Below are 17,841 nucleotides of genomic sequence, written 5' to 3' on the forward strand. Positions count from 1 at the left end.
TCCTCCGTAGATGTTTTTTGGGTTGAATCACCACATTCCACTAAAACGACCTCATCTCATAGTTGCGCAGAGGACAGTTTCAGTGTAACGTAAACAACTCCCTCACACACATGCAAGTAAAGAGTGCAATCTGATCAATCTGTTTATCACTTTGGGGATTCGTGGCAGCACTCGGTTCCATTTTCTGACTAACGACAGTGAGCGGTTGGCATGGTTACCTGCAGCTTAATGCACCCTGAGTTTAAACGGCAGTTAACTTGTAAACGAGACAGATTTGTGGTTTAAACAAATACCCGAAAGCCAATCAGAGAGCGAGATTTCCTGTTCCAAAGTTTTTTTTTTATATATATACATGTAAATACAGAGCAGTATAAAGGCCAAAATTAAGAATATAAAGCGCACAGCAGAGGCTGTATAATAGATCCCTATTGAAGCCACCTACTTATCTGGTCCTGATAAGCCAGCACGGTAACTGAGGGGCCAGTTGTGGCAAATAGGAAAACAATTACTCATTCAATCTGGCCGATAAATACTCACTGGATCAGCTTCTGCCCCACCAGGGCATTAGCATAAAAAGGCTAACTGCTTGTATGTCTAGGCATGTGACCTATTAGATACTCCATCAGCTGCACATTAGCATAAACAGGCTAACTGCTTGCATGTCTAGGCATGTGACCTATTAGATACTCCATCAGCTGGGCATTAGCATAAACAGGCTAACTGCTTGCATGTCTAGGCATGTGACCTATTAGATACTCTATCAGCTGGGTATTAGCATAAACAGGCTAACTGCTTACATGTCTAGGCATGTGAGCTATTATATACTCCATCAGCTGGGCATTAGCATAAAAAGGCTAACTGCTTGCATGTCTAGGCATGTGACCTATTAGATACTCCATCAGCTGGGCATTAGCATAAACAGGCTAACTGCTTGCATGTCTAGGCATGTGACCTATTAGATACTCCATCAGCTGGGCATTAGCATAAAAAGGCTAACTGCGTGCATGTCTAGGCATGTGACCTATTAGATACTCCATCAGCTGGGCATTAGCATAAAAAGGCTAACTGCGTGCATGTCTAGGCATGTGACCTATTAGATACTCCATCAGCTGGGCATTAGCATAAACAGGCTAACTGCTTGCATGTCTAGGCATGTGACCTATTAGATACTCCATCAGCTGGGCATTAGCATAAACAGGCTAACTGCTTGCATGTCTATGCATGTGACCTATTAGATACTCCATCAGCTGGGCATTAGCATAAACAGGCTAACTGCTTGCATGTCTAGGCATGTGACCTATTAGATATTCCATCAGCTGGGCATTAGCATAAACAGGCTAGCTGCTTGCATGTCTAGGCATGTGACCTATTAGATATTCCATCAGCTGGGCATTAGCATAAACAGGCTAACTGCTTGCATGTCTAGGCATGTGACCTATTAGATACTACATCAGCTAGGCATTAGCATAAACAGGCTAACTGCTTGCATGTCTAGGCACGTGACCTATTAGATACTCCATCAGCTGGGCATTAGCATACTTGTAAAGTTTTAGGTACCAGGAAATAATAAAAAATCAGATGTCTCATATTTTTTAACGCAAACTACACCAAAATGTAGAAGACTCCCTCAGAAAATGAAGAGCTTAAGTAGCAGTCGGGTGCTCGCAGTCAAGTTTACTTCATTAATTGCTCATCAGAAAGTTTGAGCACCTCTTTAAAAGTAGTTCATTCAGGTGTACACGATGCTAAAGAGTTGTTGCTGCCCATCATTCAGGAGAGGGTTATAAGGCCATTTCCAAAGTAGGCTATTTGGAGTGCATCGTTCCACCCTGAGAAGATTTATTCACAAGATTATTCAAGATGGATGCCAATCTTCCCTGGAGTGGACATCCCAAAAAGTTCACCTCTGTACTTCGACACATCTCAGACTCAGTACAATTATAAAGGCTGAACAAGAATGGCTTGTTTAGATCAGCTTCCAGGCAGACGGGCCTTGAACAAATTTGATTATTTGTCTGACACAATTAATGTTTTCACATTAGAAATATTAAGTTTAGGGGTGGTCCGTGGCGTAGGGGGTACAGCAGGCGCCCCATGTACAAGAGGCCATAGTCCTCGCTGCAACTGGCCCCGGTTCGAGTCCCGCATCGGACGGCCCTGAACTGAACGCATATTGTTTTGAGAAGCAAAACGCTTTATTTTTTAAACCCCAGCCAACTAGCCGGACTACCTTCATCAACACCAAAACGAGGCTGGAACTCTGCTCACAGGACGCAGCAGGTGGTAAGAAGATGTTCAGAAATGATGTTGCTGATATGGGATGTTACACAGCTTCATGTCAGAAGAGGCGAACTGTCCCTTTAACTTTAACCAGTGCATCTGCATTCTGTCAGCGCGTCTCGGTGTTATTTTGAACCCATGTTTCTCTGACCGTGATAATCTTAACAGTCAATAATAATCTGTTCATTGTGCGCTGTGGGACCACATGCTGCATCATGGGACGTCTTCTTCCCCCGTGGCTTTAAATTTAACTCTGCAGCACACTGCCTTCCTGTTTTCAGCAGCATGCCGTCTCTCTGTTTATCCTCCCTGCTGCCTCCCTTCGTTTCTCACCTTTACGCCTGTAATTGCTACCTCTGCGCTCCTGTCCTGAAGTCGCTCTGAGTTTCATTCCTCGGGTGTATAAAACAGGAAAGCACCCTCTCCCATCTCCCTGCCTGTTTTCATCCTCCCACTCCTTTATCTGTGCCACCATTTCCCCTCTCTCTGCCATCTCTCTATCGGTGCGATCGTTGCTTCATTCCTTACTATCTCCACCCTACTTATCTCCCTCCCTCCCTGTCTCGCTGCTCGTTATGTCTCGCTCTTCCTCCCCCTTTTTCCTCTCTTCCTCTCAGAACCTCAGTGTCTCTCATTCACACACCACAGCGGCGGCTTCTGTCTGGATGTTTACTTCATGCTTTTAATCGTACGGAGGCCTAATGATGCTTAATTTGTGTGAGGAGCTGGGGGCTGAGGGCTCAGTCTGCGCCTGAAACCAGAGCAGAGAGGCACATCTGAGGATGGGACAAGAGTTATGAAGGCAAAAAGGAGTTGAAAAGTCTAGAAACTGGCAGAAAAAGGAGGCAGAAGTTTGCATTATTAGTCACAAATTTGACTAGAAAAAGGGCGTTATTGCGTGTTTTTTATTATTGAGGGGGAGAGTGTTAGGTTCAACGGTGAGAAAATGTACGATGCTTGAGATTAAGTGACTTTTGAGCTCTCGCAAACCATGGAAGGAATCGCTTAAGTTTGAGCAGAAGTTTAGCGGAAATCCAAAAGTAGGTTTTTTAGGAAAGATATCGTGGAAATGGAACTCTGAGACGTCACAAAGTTAAGTGAGCAGAAAGCAGCGGAGAAGAAGAAATAATCAGAAAATAAAGTGGACTGTGAACTGTGAACAATGGAGCTGCTGGAGGTGTTCTACCGCCGGAAGCTGAGGAAGAAGCAGAAGAAGAGGGAGCTGGGCCGCTCGGACGGGGCGCTGTGTCGGTCGCCATCAGAGGCCAACGTCAACAGCCTGGCGACCGGCCTCATCTCCAAAGTCCTCAGGTTCACCTCCAGGTAAAAACAGGGTTTAAAACTCGCCTCGTTCAGTCGGAAACGGTTCACACAGCCAAGTACAACGATCATTAATAAGACTATATTATTATAATTATTATTATAATTATTATAAGACTATATTAATAGGCTACTCAGCTCTTCTTTGAGAATTTGTCCACGCACATAGAGTACGAGGGATGCAATACGTTTGTCATTGCTTGAACTGTTCAGTTTGTGCTGTTGTTTTGCTACTTTTATTTTTATTTTTTTATTTAAATTTATTTCTTTATTTTTTATATAGGCATGCTTATTTTTGTTACTATTATTTATTTATTCATTCTTATTCTTCATGTGACTCTGGTAAAAACTTCTTGTTGGCCAATTCTTAACGCAGAAACAGACCGAAATGACTTGTTATTAGACTTAAGATTTGAATTTAAAGTGAGATAAAATCCTAACCGAGTTAATAGGGATGGGGGGGGTGTATCTGCACAAGTGTGGAAGTATTCCAGTCATGTCCTGTCATTACCCAGGTCCCTGCGGTTAAGAGACATGCAGGCTTTCATGTCTTCTGTCTCCAACTTAGTCCGATAAAATCACTTCCTGTTTATCTCTGAAAGTAAATACCGACCAACAGGATATGTCAAATATGACGATGGTCCAGGGGAGATTATTGTAACGGTCATTCTTGTCAACATCTCTGTTATCAGAGCCCGTCAGATAACAAGTTCAACATGTAATGATGGCGAGTTCACACAGATAACCCAAGTGTTTGTGATGCTGTTTGAGTTCTGAGATGTTAATGTTTGGCCCTGATATTGTATATTACATCGGCTGTGTTCGAAACCGCATACTTCTCCTACTACTCATACTAACTTTTTGAGTTAGTATGCCAGTTTGAGGAAGCGAGAAGTTCCCGGATGCATACTAGATTCTCTGAAATGTTGGGTATGCATCATGAGGTTACTACTCATACTCAAACTACCCAAGATGCAACGTAAAGTGACGTCGCCGATCGTCATTTCCTGTCAAAACGGCAGTTTCAAGCTAGCTACAACGAGGGTAGCTTCACTTCCTGTTTTCAAAACAAAAGCACCAATTGTATCGTAAGGGTTTTCCCTATGATAATAGCCGGTATTTTGTCAGGTTTTCAGCACGTTGGGGGTCTAAACGACTACTTTCTCACCTGAAAATGTTTCAAATGTTGCTAAAGTTTACAGAGTTTAGAGCTTAAGGGAAATCAGCTTCAGACCGGCTGATTTCGGCTCGGGCAGGAGCGAAATGCATTGTGGGTAAACGCTCTGCATACTGTCTGATCGATCAGTATGTAGTATGCGGTTTCGAACACAGCCATTGTCATGTATCGTGGCCTGTTTTCTTTGCACAGCCTTCACCTGGAGTCCCGTCTTTAGACCCCCAACCTTCATAGATCTGCGTCTCAGGTCCTGATGAGATCAGAGTCTCTACTGTGGATTTCTTAATGTCCTCCACTTGTTCCATCTTTTGATGATACATCCTCATGATGGCTTTCTTCCACTGTTTCATTCTGGATACCAACTTCTGTTAAAGAAGTTTTAGGTTACTGGACATAGGGGGTGTGGCTTAGTGTAGCATGTGCCATCATTCACCCCTCAGAGCCAGCGACCGGTTAGCGGTTACCCGATAGCCCTGAGGCCTACATATTGGTGGCTTGGGTCTTATTTCACTGAGCTGTCCTTATGGCACCGGTCTTACTGAAATATTTACATGTAGATTATGTCCTTGCATCATTATTATGATTCCTGCTGGCTTGTGGTTTCCTCATGTCCTTGAATGTCTTTTAGACCAATCCTGATCACCACCGCCATTATTGCTACCATGCAGTCACACTGTGTTCCAAACTACAGTACATACTACATACTGCATACTACATACTACATACTGCATACTACATACTACATACTACATACTACATACTGCATACTGCATACTGCATACTACATACTACATACTACATACTGCATACTGCATACTGCATACTACATACTACATATTACATACTACATAGTGCATACTACATACTACATACTGCATACTGCATACTACATACTGCATACTACATATTGCATACTACATACTACATATTACATACTACATACTGCATACTGCACACTACATACTACATACTACATACTGCACACTACATACTGCATACTACATACTGCATACTACATACTACATATTACATACTACATAGTGCATACTACATACTACATACTACATACTGCACACTACATACTGCATACTACATACTGCATACTACATACTACATATTACATACTACATAGTGCATACTACATACTACATACTGCATACTGCATACTACATACTGCATACTACATATTGCATACTACATACTACATATTACATACTACATACTGCATACTGCATACTACATACTACATATTACATACTACATACTGCATACTGCATACTGCATACTGCATACTACATACTACATAGTGCATACTACATACTACATAGTGCATACTACATACTACATAGTGCATACTACATACTACATACTACATATTACATACTACATACTGCATACTGCATACTGCATACTGCATACTATATACTACATACTACATACATGGCCCTACGATCCCTTGGCAGTGATACGAAGGGAGAGAAAATAGGGCCAAGAGATTGTGAGGTCTGACTTTTTCCTGGAGAACCATTTTGTGATGCAAATGTATTACTCTGTTGAACGCATATTGTTTTGAGAAGCAAAACGCTTTATTTTTTAAACCCCAGCCAACTAGCCGGACTACCTTCATCAACACCAAAACGAGGCTGGAACTCGGCTCACAGGACGCAGCAGGGGGTAAGAAGATGTTCATAAATGATGTTGCTGATATGTCATACAGCTTCATGTCAAAAGAGGCGAACTGTCCCTTTAAATCACGGCCCTCCATGTAGTTCTCTGTTGGTGCAGTTGTTCCATTTCAGCATCTGTGCCATATTCAGTGTTTGTGATGGTGTTGCTGGGGGGATGCAGGCCAACAGAGCAGCAGCATCAACTCGTTATATGAAACATTTGTTTGGTGACTTGTCTGATTGGCTCCACGCTGCCTCGTTAGCTCTGATTATTGCTCAAACATTCTCACATCTGGGTGGGGCCCTGAGTCAGATTCTCTTGTTGTAGATCCAGAAAGTGGTTTGGTCGGTCTGCCTAATGCTTTGGGTACCCGCTCTGAGCTGTGGTAACACACCTGCTACTGTGTGACGCCACGTTGTGTAGAGGCGGGTTACATCGCCCTGTAGTTTGAAGGCTTTGAGTTCTTTTTTTTTTTTTTAAACATATTTTTACTGCACATTTTGTTCATTTACAAACGGTGAACAACATAGAACAAGAAGGTACATACAAGAAAAATAAACAACGACAATAATAGCAATAATAATTATTAAAATAAAATTCTTAAATAAATAACTGGAAGAAGAAAAAATAATAATAATAACAATAATAATAATTAAAAAAAGACGTTTTTATCCACAAAACAAAAATATCATTGCTTGTGTAAGAATCATGGTGGTAAAGAGATAAATAAATGAAAAATATGTGAATAAATAAATGAGTATATCTATATATATACACACACATATAAAGGTCTAAATGTGTATACTAAATCAAGATAGTATCGTTGAGTTTAATTATTAATTTAATTATTTTAATTATAATTATTAATAATATTAATTTTAATTATTAAATAATCCAATTTATACATATAGAGCCAATTCAAAAACTATTTCCTAGCTAAGGAAACCAACAGATTGCACAGAAACTTGTCTTCAGTCCAATCTCCCGTCCTAAGAGTGCACGAGGCGACTCTGGAGAGAAACAACTCCTTCGAACCAGTAAGGGTGGCCATTCGCCTCCACCAGCTGGGGTTTGAGAAGACAGAAAAGAGGGGACAACAAACACTGTAACACCATTCAAAGGATACCTGTTGGAACAGGGAAACACGAGTTAATGACCACAATAATGTCACATGTACATAATATCATCTGAGAAATTAAACGGGGGGGAAAAAAGAGAGCAAAGTGAGGAAAGGTGTGACAGATGTCTGCCTTGGTGATGGAGAGTGCTTCTTCTTCTTCTTCTTCTTCTTCTTCTTCTTCTTCTTCTTCTTCTGAGGTTTCGGTGTCTGTTCTCAGACAGCTGCTTGGCTTTTGCATTGTGCGAGTTCCAGTCATATCGGATGGCTTTTTGCAGAACTAGCCCTTTATTTAAGGAAACTCAAAAAAATATCTGTTACCAATTTTACACAATTTAATACGCTCTCTTTCTCAAAGTCTCCAGAATCTCTTCTACTTCTTATCTATCCAAGACTTGTCCATCCTGACTCCCTTCTGCCGCTCTGGTATCCTCCTTAAGACCCTTTTGAGCCTCTGGAGATGTTAACTGGGGCCTTAGTTTTCATCTTCAGCTGTGAGTAAATGCAGCTGTGTGTGTGGACAGTTTCTCTCTGATTGTTTGCTTTGACTGTTTGTGTATTTTTTCCCGTGTTCCAGTCTTAGACGTATGTAGAGAAATCATCCTTTTATTCCCCCGGGACTAAAAGTACTGCAGAATTGATTTGAGCTGGGCAGAGCTCGCTCTCTGTTGGAAAAGGACACGGTGGGATGATATTTAACGCTGAAAAGATCCCTTTTCTGGTCCCAGCTCTGACGGTAAACTCTGTTCTGTGGTCGACAGCCTGCAGCGGGTTTAAGAAATCTGGTTCTGTGAATGAGGATCTATTCAGGGTGAAAGAAGCAGCACACATGAGGTGTGAGTGTCGGATGTGATGCAGTCATGAATATATATTTTACACCCTGCGTCTGTACTTTTTTATCAATTCAGTTTGAGGTTAAGCTGACACGCAGCCAAATATGTCCAAGTCCCGCAGTTAAGAGCTGAGTCACAAGCTCAGCATCAGATCTCCCAACGCGGGCCACATACTAACGGGCCGGTTTTAAAATGAAAAATAAGATCGTGACTCAATCAGCGTAGCCAAGCATGTGCAACAAATATTCCCTCAGTATTAGATTAGATGATGCACTTATTAACCATGGCTCCAGGAAGTCCAGAAAGCAGCCAGAAAGCAGCTAGAAAGCACCCAGAAAGCACCCAGAAAGCAGCCAGAAAGCACCCAGAAAGCAGCCAGAAAGCACCCAGAAAGCAGCCAGAAAGCAGCCAGAAAGCAGCCAGAAAGCACCCAGAAAGCACCCAGAAAGCAGCCAGAAAGCAGCCGGAAAGCAGCCAGAAAGCAGCCAGAAAGCAGCCAGAAAGCAGCCAGAAAGCAGCCTGAAAGCAGCCGGAAAGCAGCCAGAAAGCAGCCAGAAAGCAGCCGGAAAGCAGCTAGAAAGCAGCCAGAAAGCAGCCAGAAAGCAGCCAGAAAGCAGCCAGAAAGCAGCCTGAAAGCAGCCAGAAAGCAGCCAGAAAGCAGCCAGAAAGCAGCCAGAAAGCAGCCAGAAAGAGGCCAGAAAGCACCCAGAAAGCAGCTGGAAAGCACCCAGAAAGCAGCCAGAAAGCACCCAGAAAGCAGCCAGAAAGCAGCCGGAAAGCAGCCAGAAAGCAGCCAGAAAGCACCCAGAAAGCAGCCAGAAAGCAGCCAGAAAGCACCCAGAAAGCACCCAGAAAGCACCCGGAAAGCAGCCAGAAAGCAGCCGGAAAGCACCCGGAAAGCAGCCAGAAAGCAGCCGGAAAGCAGCCAGAAAGCAGCCAGAAAGCAGCCAGAAAGCACCCGGAAAGCAGCCGGAAAGCAGCCGGAAAGCACCCGGAAAGCAGCCAGAAAGCAGCCGGAAAGCAGCCAGAAAGCAGCCAGAAAGCAGCCAGAAAGCACCCGGAAAGCAGCCGGAAAGCAGCCGGAAAGCAGCCAGAAAGCAGCCAGAAAGCAGCCAGAAAGCAGCCAGAAAGCAGCCGGAAAGCAGCCAGAAAGCAGCCAGAAAGCAGCCGGAAAGCAGCCGGAAAGCAGCCGGAAAGCAGCCGGAAAGCAGCCGGAAAGCAGCCGGAAAGCAGCCGGAAAGCAGCCGGAAAGCAGCCGGAAAGCAGCCAGAAAGCATCCAGAAAGCAGCCAGAAAGCAGCCAGAAAGCAGCCAGAAAGCACCCAGAAAGCACCCAGAAAGCACCCAGAAAGCACCCAGAAAGCAGCCAGAAAGCACCCAGAAAGCAGCCAGAAAGCACCCAGAAAGCGGCCGGAAAGCGGCCGGAAAGCGGCCGGAAAGCGGCCGGAAAGAGGCCAGAAAGCACCCAGAAAGCAGCCAGAAAGCAGCCAGAAAGCAGCCAGAAAGCACCCAGAAAGCAGCCAGAAAGCACCCAGAAAGCACCCAGAAAGCAGCCAGAAAGCACCCAGAAAGCAGCCGGAAAGCAGCCGGAAAGCAGCCGGAAAGCACCCAGAAAGCAGCCAGAAAGCACCCAGAAAGCACCCAGAAAGCACCCAGAAAGCAGCCAGAAAGCACCCAGAAAGCAGCCAGAAAGCAGCCGGAAAGCAGCCAGAAAGTAGCCAGAAAGCAGCCAGAAAGCAGCCAGAAAGTAGCCAGAAAGCAGCCAGAAAGCAGCCAGGCCTCTCCTGGGGCTGAACTTTTTGATTTGATTTGTTGCTGTGGGGCTTTTCAGTTATTGTAAAGGAGGGATTTCTGCATTTTTAGCGTTTTAATTCTTCTTTTTTGGTGAACTGAAAGATCTACGAAATGTGTATTTACAACATTTGCTGTTCAGCAGGAATGTTCTTGTAATCTTCCCACCATATAAGTTCCCTCCAACAGTGCTTTGCAGCAGCATCACTGCTGCATTCTGGGCTTAAAATACACTTATAATAAAACAATAATGGACTATCCTAACTATCCTTCTATCCTGACAACGTGGAGACGAGTTTTCCTGTTAGATGATGTTCCTTCGCACAGATACTAACAGCTTTATCTTGGTTTTATGTCTGGTTCAACGCGCTTTGTCTGGTTTTACCCCCTCAGACGCAGTGAGCCGGCGTCTCGTCCTCATTCTTGGCACTCGACAAAGCTCGACGAAGGCGGGCAGAAGTTGGAAGAAGGAGCGATGGACACGATGAGCAGTGCCTGGCCCCACAGTTACCATGCCAGGTGAGTCAAGGACTCGGCTAATATCACTTCACCACATCCTGATTATGTGTTTACACCTGATTTTACCATACAAACATGTGCTTTACCTTCAGAAAGTGGGGACTTTTAAGAGGAACCAACAAGGAAAACATAGAAAAGGATCCAAAAGTCTGAGACGACATGGAAAATCTATCATATTTTCCCATAAATCTGGAAATAATCAGAGAATATTGGTAAATGATGATCAACACAATTAGGTTTAGGGAATAAATATAACTGAATATTGTGAATACTGTATTGTATTCACTAAGTTTTGAAGGTTGCAGCATTCAGATGTCAGTAGGATGGATTTCATTGGCTCATCTGAACTGAACTAACAGCACGTCATCAGCATAAAGTAAAAGAAGCCAGAGGCTCAACATGGCGGCTTTTTCAGCGTCAAATCTAGTGCATTATGCTCCAGTAACTTCACCCCAACCCCTGAACTTCTTCGAGTGAGAAGTAACAAAGAGGTCCTGTGTGATGTAGTCGGATCACGCTGGATAAGATGGTTTATCAGGTTTGTGCTGCTGAAAAGAAGAGGACAGACAAAGAGATTCATGGACATTTTAACTAATTATCGCGCATTAACACAGTTTTTATTTTATTTTATTTATTTATTTATTTTAAAAAATGGGGGGCTTTTGTGCCTTTAATGGATAGGAGAGTTCAGACAGACAGGAAGCAGGGGGAAGAGAGAGGGGGAACGACATGCAGCACAGGGCCGTCCGATGCAGGACTCAAACTTTATTATTGTAAAAGCCTGTCGCTCACAGGCTTTTATTTTGTAAAAGTCTGTTGCCCACAGGCTTTTATTTTGTAAAAGTCTGCTGCTCACAGGCTTTTATTTTGTAAAAGTCTGCTGCTCACAGGCTTTTATTTTGTAAAACTCTGCTGCTGTCTGCTGTGGAACAGGAAAAGAAAGTAATCGGCGGATCCACCAAACATGGAGAAGGGTACGGAACTTTTACTCGGCCATTTTCATGTTAAAGTTCTTCCAGACGGCGGAGTCGACAGAACCAAAGTCATCTGTAAACACTGCCAAGTTGAATTGTCTTCTCAGCGTAGTAGTTCCAGTCTAAAATATCACTTAAAGGCAAAACACACAACTGATAGCAGCAAGTCATTCAAGGAAACAGACAGTGGAGCGAGGCTTCTACATAAAAACTACAGAAAGATGCTGATGTTAAAAGTGTGTTTGCACAACAAATGTTATGGCACTTTCATTCATATGGCAGCACATTTAAAATAAAGCTAAATGCTAAAAGCTATACGCTACTTTTGGATTCATTTTGGGATTCTGCGTACAAATGTGATTAATCGTGATTAATCAGGGAAATCATGTGATTAATTAGATTAAACATGTTAATCGTTGCCCAGCCCTGGTTTAAAGCATGGAAAGTTGTCTTTGTCCTGTTTTTTGCTGCCTTCAGGATTCAGATATGCAGCTCCTGTTAGACGTTACGCCGGAGTCTGAGTTGCATAAACACAGAGAGGTTATCATTTGTCATGTTTGTGTGAAGTGGAGCTGCTGGTCAGCAGGGTTACGTCATCAGATGACATCAGTGATTCTTGCAGGCAAAAGTAAAAGGACTCTGAGAGGCAAAGAGAGGGAGAGGACGGGGCATTGACGTCTTTGCCCACAAAGATGGGCATTCCTGAAGCCCCTCCCCCCTCGATTCTGAGTTACCCTTGGCAACGCCTACCATCTCCTCTCTCCCATCCTACACCGACACACACACATGCACACCCTCCTGACTGTGCTGTCCAATGTTGGCCTTCAAACTTTCATCAGCTTTGCATTAGCAGACGTGGAGCTGAGACCCAGAGGGCAGAGCCCCGAAAGTCGGATCCAGAGAGACGAACGGAGGCTATAAAACAAAAATTAGACTCAGAGAACAAAAGTTAGACTCTAAAAACAAAAGTTAGACTCAGAGAACAAAAGTTAGACTTTAAAAACAAAAGTTAGACTCTAAAAACAAGAGTTAGACCCTAAAAACAAAAGTTAGACTCTAAAAACAAGAGTTAGACTCTAAAAACAAGAGTTAGACTCTAAAAACAAAAGTTAGACTCTAAAAACAAAAGTTAGACTCTAAAAACAAGAGTTAGACTCTAAAAACAAAAGTTAGACTCTAAAAACAGACTCTAAAAACAAAAGTTAGACGCTAAAAACAAAAGTTACTCTAAAAACAAGAGTTAGACTCTAAAAACAAGAGTTAGACTCTAAAAACAAAAGTTAGACTCTAAAAACAAGAGTTAGACTCTAAAAACAAGAGTTAGACTCTAAAAACAAGAGTTAGACTCTAAAAACAGACTCTAAAAACAAGAGTTAGACGCTAAAAACAAAAGTTACTCTAAAAACAAAAGTTAGACGCTAAAAACAAAAGTTACTCTAAAAACAAGAGTTAGACTCTAAAAACAAGAGTTAGACTCTAAAAACAAAAGTTAGACGCTAAAAACAAAAGTTACTCTAAAAACAAAAGTTAGACTGTAAAAACAAAAGTTAGACGCTAAAAACAAAAGTTAGACTCTAAAAACAAAAGTTATTCTAAAAACAAAAGTTAGACCCTAAAAACAAAAGTTAGACGCTAAAAACAAAAGTTACTCTAAAAACAAAAGTTAGGCTCTAAAAACAAGAGTTAGACTCTAAAAACAAAAGTTAGACTCTAAAAACAAAAGTTAGACTCTTAAAAACAAGAGTTAGTCAATAAAAACAAAAGTTAGACCCTAAAAACAAAAGTTAGACTCTAAAAACAAAAGTTAGACTCTAAAAACAAAAGTTAGACGCTAAAAACAAAAGTTAGACTCTAAAAACAAAAGTTAGGCTCTAAAAACAAGAGTTAGACTCTAAAAACAAAAGTTAGACTCTAAAAACAAAAGTTAGACTCTTAAAAACAAGAGTTAGACAATAAAAACAAAAGTTAGACTCTAAAAACAAAAGTTAGACTCTTAAAAACAAGAGTTAGACAATAAAAACAAAAGTTAGACGCTAAAAACAAAAGTTAGACTCTAAAAACAAGAGTTAGACTCTAAAAACAAAAGTTAGACTCTAAAAACAAGAGTTAGACTCTAAAAACAAAAGTTAGACTCTAAAAACAAGAGTTAGACTCTAAAAACAAAAGTTAGACTCTAAAAACAAGAGTTAGGCTCTAAAAACAAAAGTTAGACAATAAAAACAAGAGTTAGACTCTAAAAACAAAAGTTAGACTCTAAAAACAAGAGTTAGGCTCTAAAAACAAAAGTTAGACAATAAAAACAAGAGTTAGACTCTAAAAACAAGAGTTAGACTCTAAAAACAAAAGTTAGACTCTAAAAACAAGAGTTAGACTCTAAAAACAAAAGTTAGACTCTAAAAACAAGAGTTAGACTCTAAAAACAAGAGTTAGACTCTAAAAACAAAAGTTAGACTCTAAAAACAAGAGTTAGACCCTAAAAACAAAAGTTAGGCTCTAAAAACAAGAGTTAGACTCTAAAAACAAAAGTTAGGCTCTAAAAACAAAAGTTAGACTCTAAAAACAAAAGTTACTCTAAAAACAAAAGTTAGACCCTAAAAACAAGAGTTAGACCCTAAAAACAAAAGTTAGACGCTAAAAACAAAAATTAGACTCTAAAAACAAGAGTTAGACTCTAAAAACAAAAGTTAGACTCTAAAAACAAGAGTTAGACCCTAAAAACAAAAGTTAGACTCTAAAAACAAGAGTTAGACCCTAAAAACAAAAGTTAGACTCTAAAAACAAGAGTTACACTCTAAAAACAAAAGTTAGACTCTAAAAACAAGAGTTAGACCCTAAAAACAAAAGTTAGACGCTAAAAACAAAAGTTAGACTCTAAAAACAAGAGTTAGACTCTAAAAACAAAAGTTAGACTCTAAAAACAAGACTTAGACCCTAAAAACAAAAGTTAGACTCTAAAAACAAAAGTTAGACTCTAAAAACAAGACTTAGACCCTAAAAACAAAAGTTAGACTCTAAAAACAAGAGTTAGACCCTAAAAACAAAAGTTAGACTCTAAAAACAAGAGTTAGACTCTAAAAACAAGAGTTAGACTCTAAAAACAAAAGTTAGACGCTAAAAACAAAAGTTAGACTCTAAAAACAAGAGTTAGACTCTAAAAACAAAAGTTAGACTCTAAAAACAAGAGTTAGACTCTAAAAACAAAAGTTAGACTCTAAAAACAAGAGTTAGACTCTTAAAAACAAGAGTTAGACCCTAAAAACAAAAGTTAGACTCTAAAAACAAGAGTTAGACTCTTAAAAACAAGAGTTAGACTCTAAAAACAAAAGTTAGACTCTAAAAACAAGAGTTAGACTCTAAAAACAAAAGTTAGACCCTAAAAACAAAAGTTAGACTCTAAAAACAAAAGTTAGACCCTAAAAACAAAAGTTAGACGCTAAAAACAAAAGTTACTCTAAAAACAAGAGTTAGACGCTAAAAACAAAAGTTAGACGCTAAAAACAAAAATTAGACTCTAAAAACAAAAGTTAGACTCTAAAAACAAAAGTTAGACTCTTAAAAACAAGAGTTAGACAATAAAAACAAAAGTTAGACCCTAAAAACAAAAGTTAGACTCTAAAAACAAGAGTTAGACCCTAAAAACAAAAGTTAGACTCTAAAAACAAAAGTTAGACTCTAAAAACAAAAGTTAGACTCTAAAAACAAAAGTTAGACTCTTAAAAACAAAAGTTAGACTCTTAAAAACAAGAGTTAGACCCTAAAAACAAAAGTTAGGCTCTAAACACAAAAGTTAGACTCTAAAAACAAAAGTTAGACTGTAAATACAAAAGTTAGACTAAATCAGAGGAAAGAAGATGCGAACGCTGACCTCTTTTCCAGGGCAGTAATTGCATTGTGTTCGGCTGAAGGACTTGCTGGGTCACACTGTGACGTCAACACTCTTTGCTCACATTCCGGCCGGTTATTCAGACCGAGGGAGTAACGCATTCAAGCTGCACCACCAGCTGCACCACCAGCAGCTACTGCAAACGGCTAAACGTTGTGGCCATTTTTACTGGCCTGCGAGAGAAGGAGCTCTGTCCAGAAAAGTTATGACAGCAACACAAATCTGAACACCCTGAGAAGTTAAATGAGTAGAAAGAACCTTTATTATAATCTGCACAAAACTCTGTTGAATATGCTGTTCAGATACTTAAAAAAGGGCTAAAAATCTCATCCACAATAACCTTATTGTCACAGTTAAAGATGTTTCTTTTTAAAAAATAGTAGATATTTAAGCTCTCTGACCGCCATGTTTGTGTTTCAGTCGGTTGGTACTGTTGTACTGGACCTGACGATGTATGTTGGTACACTTCTGCATTATTTTACTCTTGTCCGTTGTTTTTTGTTCTTGTATGACCTTTTTTTTACAAAGAAAATTCAATAAAGATATTGTAAAAAAAATAATAATAATAATAGTAAATATTTGTAGCTTAGCATTGCTGTTGCGTAGCTGTTAGCATGCTGCTCTTAGCTAGCTCAAAGCACTGAATTATATTTTACTTAGAACCTTACTGTCACATTTAAAGATAGTAGATAGTTGTAGCTTAGCATTGCTGTTGCGTAGCTGTTAGCATGCTGCTCTTAGCTAACTCAAAGCACTGAATTATATTTTACTTAGAACCTTACGGTCACAGTTAAAGATAGTAGATATTTGTAGCTTAGCATTGTTGTTGTGTAGCTGTTAGCATGCTCAGCTAACTGATTTACTTAGATTTCCTCTCCATTTGCCTCCATCTCCCAGTGCCTCCACAACTGACCTGTCCGGTGGGTTTGACTCTGGTGGGGGCTACCTGAGGAAGAGTCCGGACCAGTACAGCTCAAGAGGCAGCATGGAGAGCCTGGACCGCCCCCTGTCCTCCCAGAATCACTCGGCAACCCAGCATCAGCATCCACTGGGTCACCATGGAAACACCGGACCCCACTCAGCTTACTCGTCGTGCCACCAGTTGTCCTCTGCCAGGTTGGTTTAAAGAAAAATAAATACGATGGATAATCATTTATTAGAGAGCAAACAGGAAAATAGAATATAAATAAACTGACTTATTAATGAAAAGATCGTAGCAATCAGTATAGATTTAAGTACAACTTGACTTGTCATTTGATAGAGAAGCCTGAGTGAGCTGTGACTGTGTCACCTCTACTATTTTCACAATAATGATTTATTGATAAATGATGAATGAAGTTGGTCGTTCCTGACGATCAGAGCAAGTTTCCTCTCAGCTTAGGGAGACTCTTTCAGTCTCTTTCCAGAGCTTAAAGGGATAGTTCACCTCTTTTGACATGAAGCTGTGTAACATCCCATAGCAGCAACATCATTTCTGAACATCTTCTTACCCCCTGCTGCGTCCTGTGAGCAGAGTTCCAGCCTCGTTTTGGTGTTGATGAAGGTAGTCCGGCTAGTTGGCTGGGGTTTAAAAAATAAAGCGTTTTGCTTCTCAAAACAATATGCGTTCAACAGAGTAATACATATGCATCACAAAATGGTTCTCCAGGAAAAAGTCAGACCTCACAATCGCTTGGCCCTATTTTCTCTCCCTTCGTATCACTGCCTGCTGCCGACAGCCGCGCCTGTTACGGTGTTTGCTGCTCGGAAGCAGGGGACTGCTCGGTCTGCACGGTCTGCACAGCAGGTAAACAAAAGAAAAGGAAAGGAAAGAGAAGGAATGGAAAGGAAAGGAAAGGAAAGGAAAGGAAACAAAAGGGAAAGGAAAGGAAAGAAAAGAAAGAGAAGGAAAGGAAAAGAAAAGAAAGGAAACAAAAGGAAACGAAAGGAAAGGAAAGAAAGAGAAGAAAGAGAAGGAAAGGAAAAGAAAAGAAAGGAAACAAAAGGAAACGAAAGGAAAGGAAAGGAAAGAAAGAGAAGAAAGAGAAGGAAAGGAAAAGAAAAGAAATAAAACAAAAGGAAACGAAAGGAAAGGAAAGAAAAAGGAAATTAAAGGAAAGGAAAGACGCCTGCCGACAGCCGTGCCTGTTACGGTGTTTGCTGCTCGGTCTGCGCTTCGGTCTGCACAGCAGGCAGTGATACGAAGGGAGAGAAAATAGGGCCAAGAGATTGTGAGCTCTGACTTTTTCCTGGACAACGATTTTGTGATGCAAATGTATTACTCTGTTGAACGCATATTGT

The 17,841-nt window shown here is 40.8% G+C and overlaps 1 protein-coding gene across 5 annotated transcripts in view; it reads left to right on the forward strand.

Annotated features, from left to right (window-relative positions):
• Positions 1-17,841, forward strand: part of shroom3 (shroom family member 3) — a 100,479-nt gene that overhangs the window by 45,947 nt on the left and 36,691 nt on the right. For 4 of the 5 annotated variants that reach the window (XM_075456184.1, XM_075456183.1, XM_075456182.1 and 1 more), the window contains 2 exons: positions 10,579-10,704; positions 16,459-16,677. In XM_075456184.1, coding sequence (XP_075312299.1) covers positions 10,579-10,704; positions 16,459-16,677 — 345 coding nt within the window. Of the gene's footprint in view, positions 1-2,885; positions 3,604-10,578; positions 10,705-16,458; positions 16,678-17,841 lie in introns of those variants that run through there. The other variant, XM_075456186.1, reaches the window with a different exon arrangement.

This window comes from Odontesthes bonariensis, chromosome 22 (assembly GCF_027942865.1).
Source record: "Odontesthes bonariensis isolate fOdoBon6 chromosome 22, fOdoBon6.hap1, whole genome shotgun sequence".
Taxonomy (NCBI): domain Eukaryota; kingdom Metazoa; phylum Chordata; class Actinopteri; order Atheriniformes; family Atherinopsidae; genus Odontesthes; species Odontesthes bonariensis.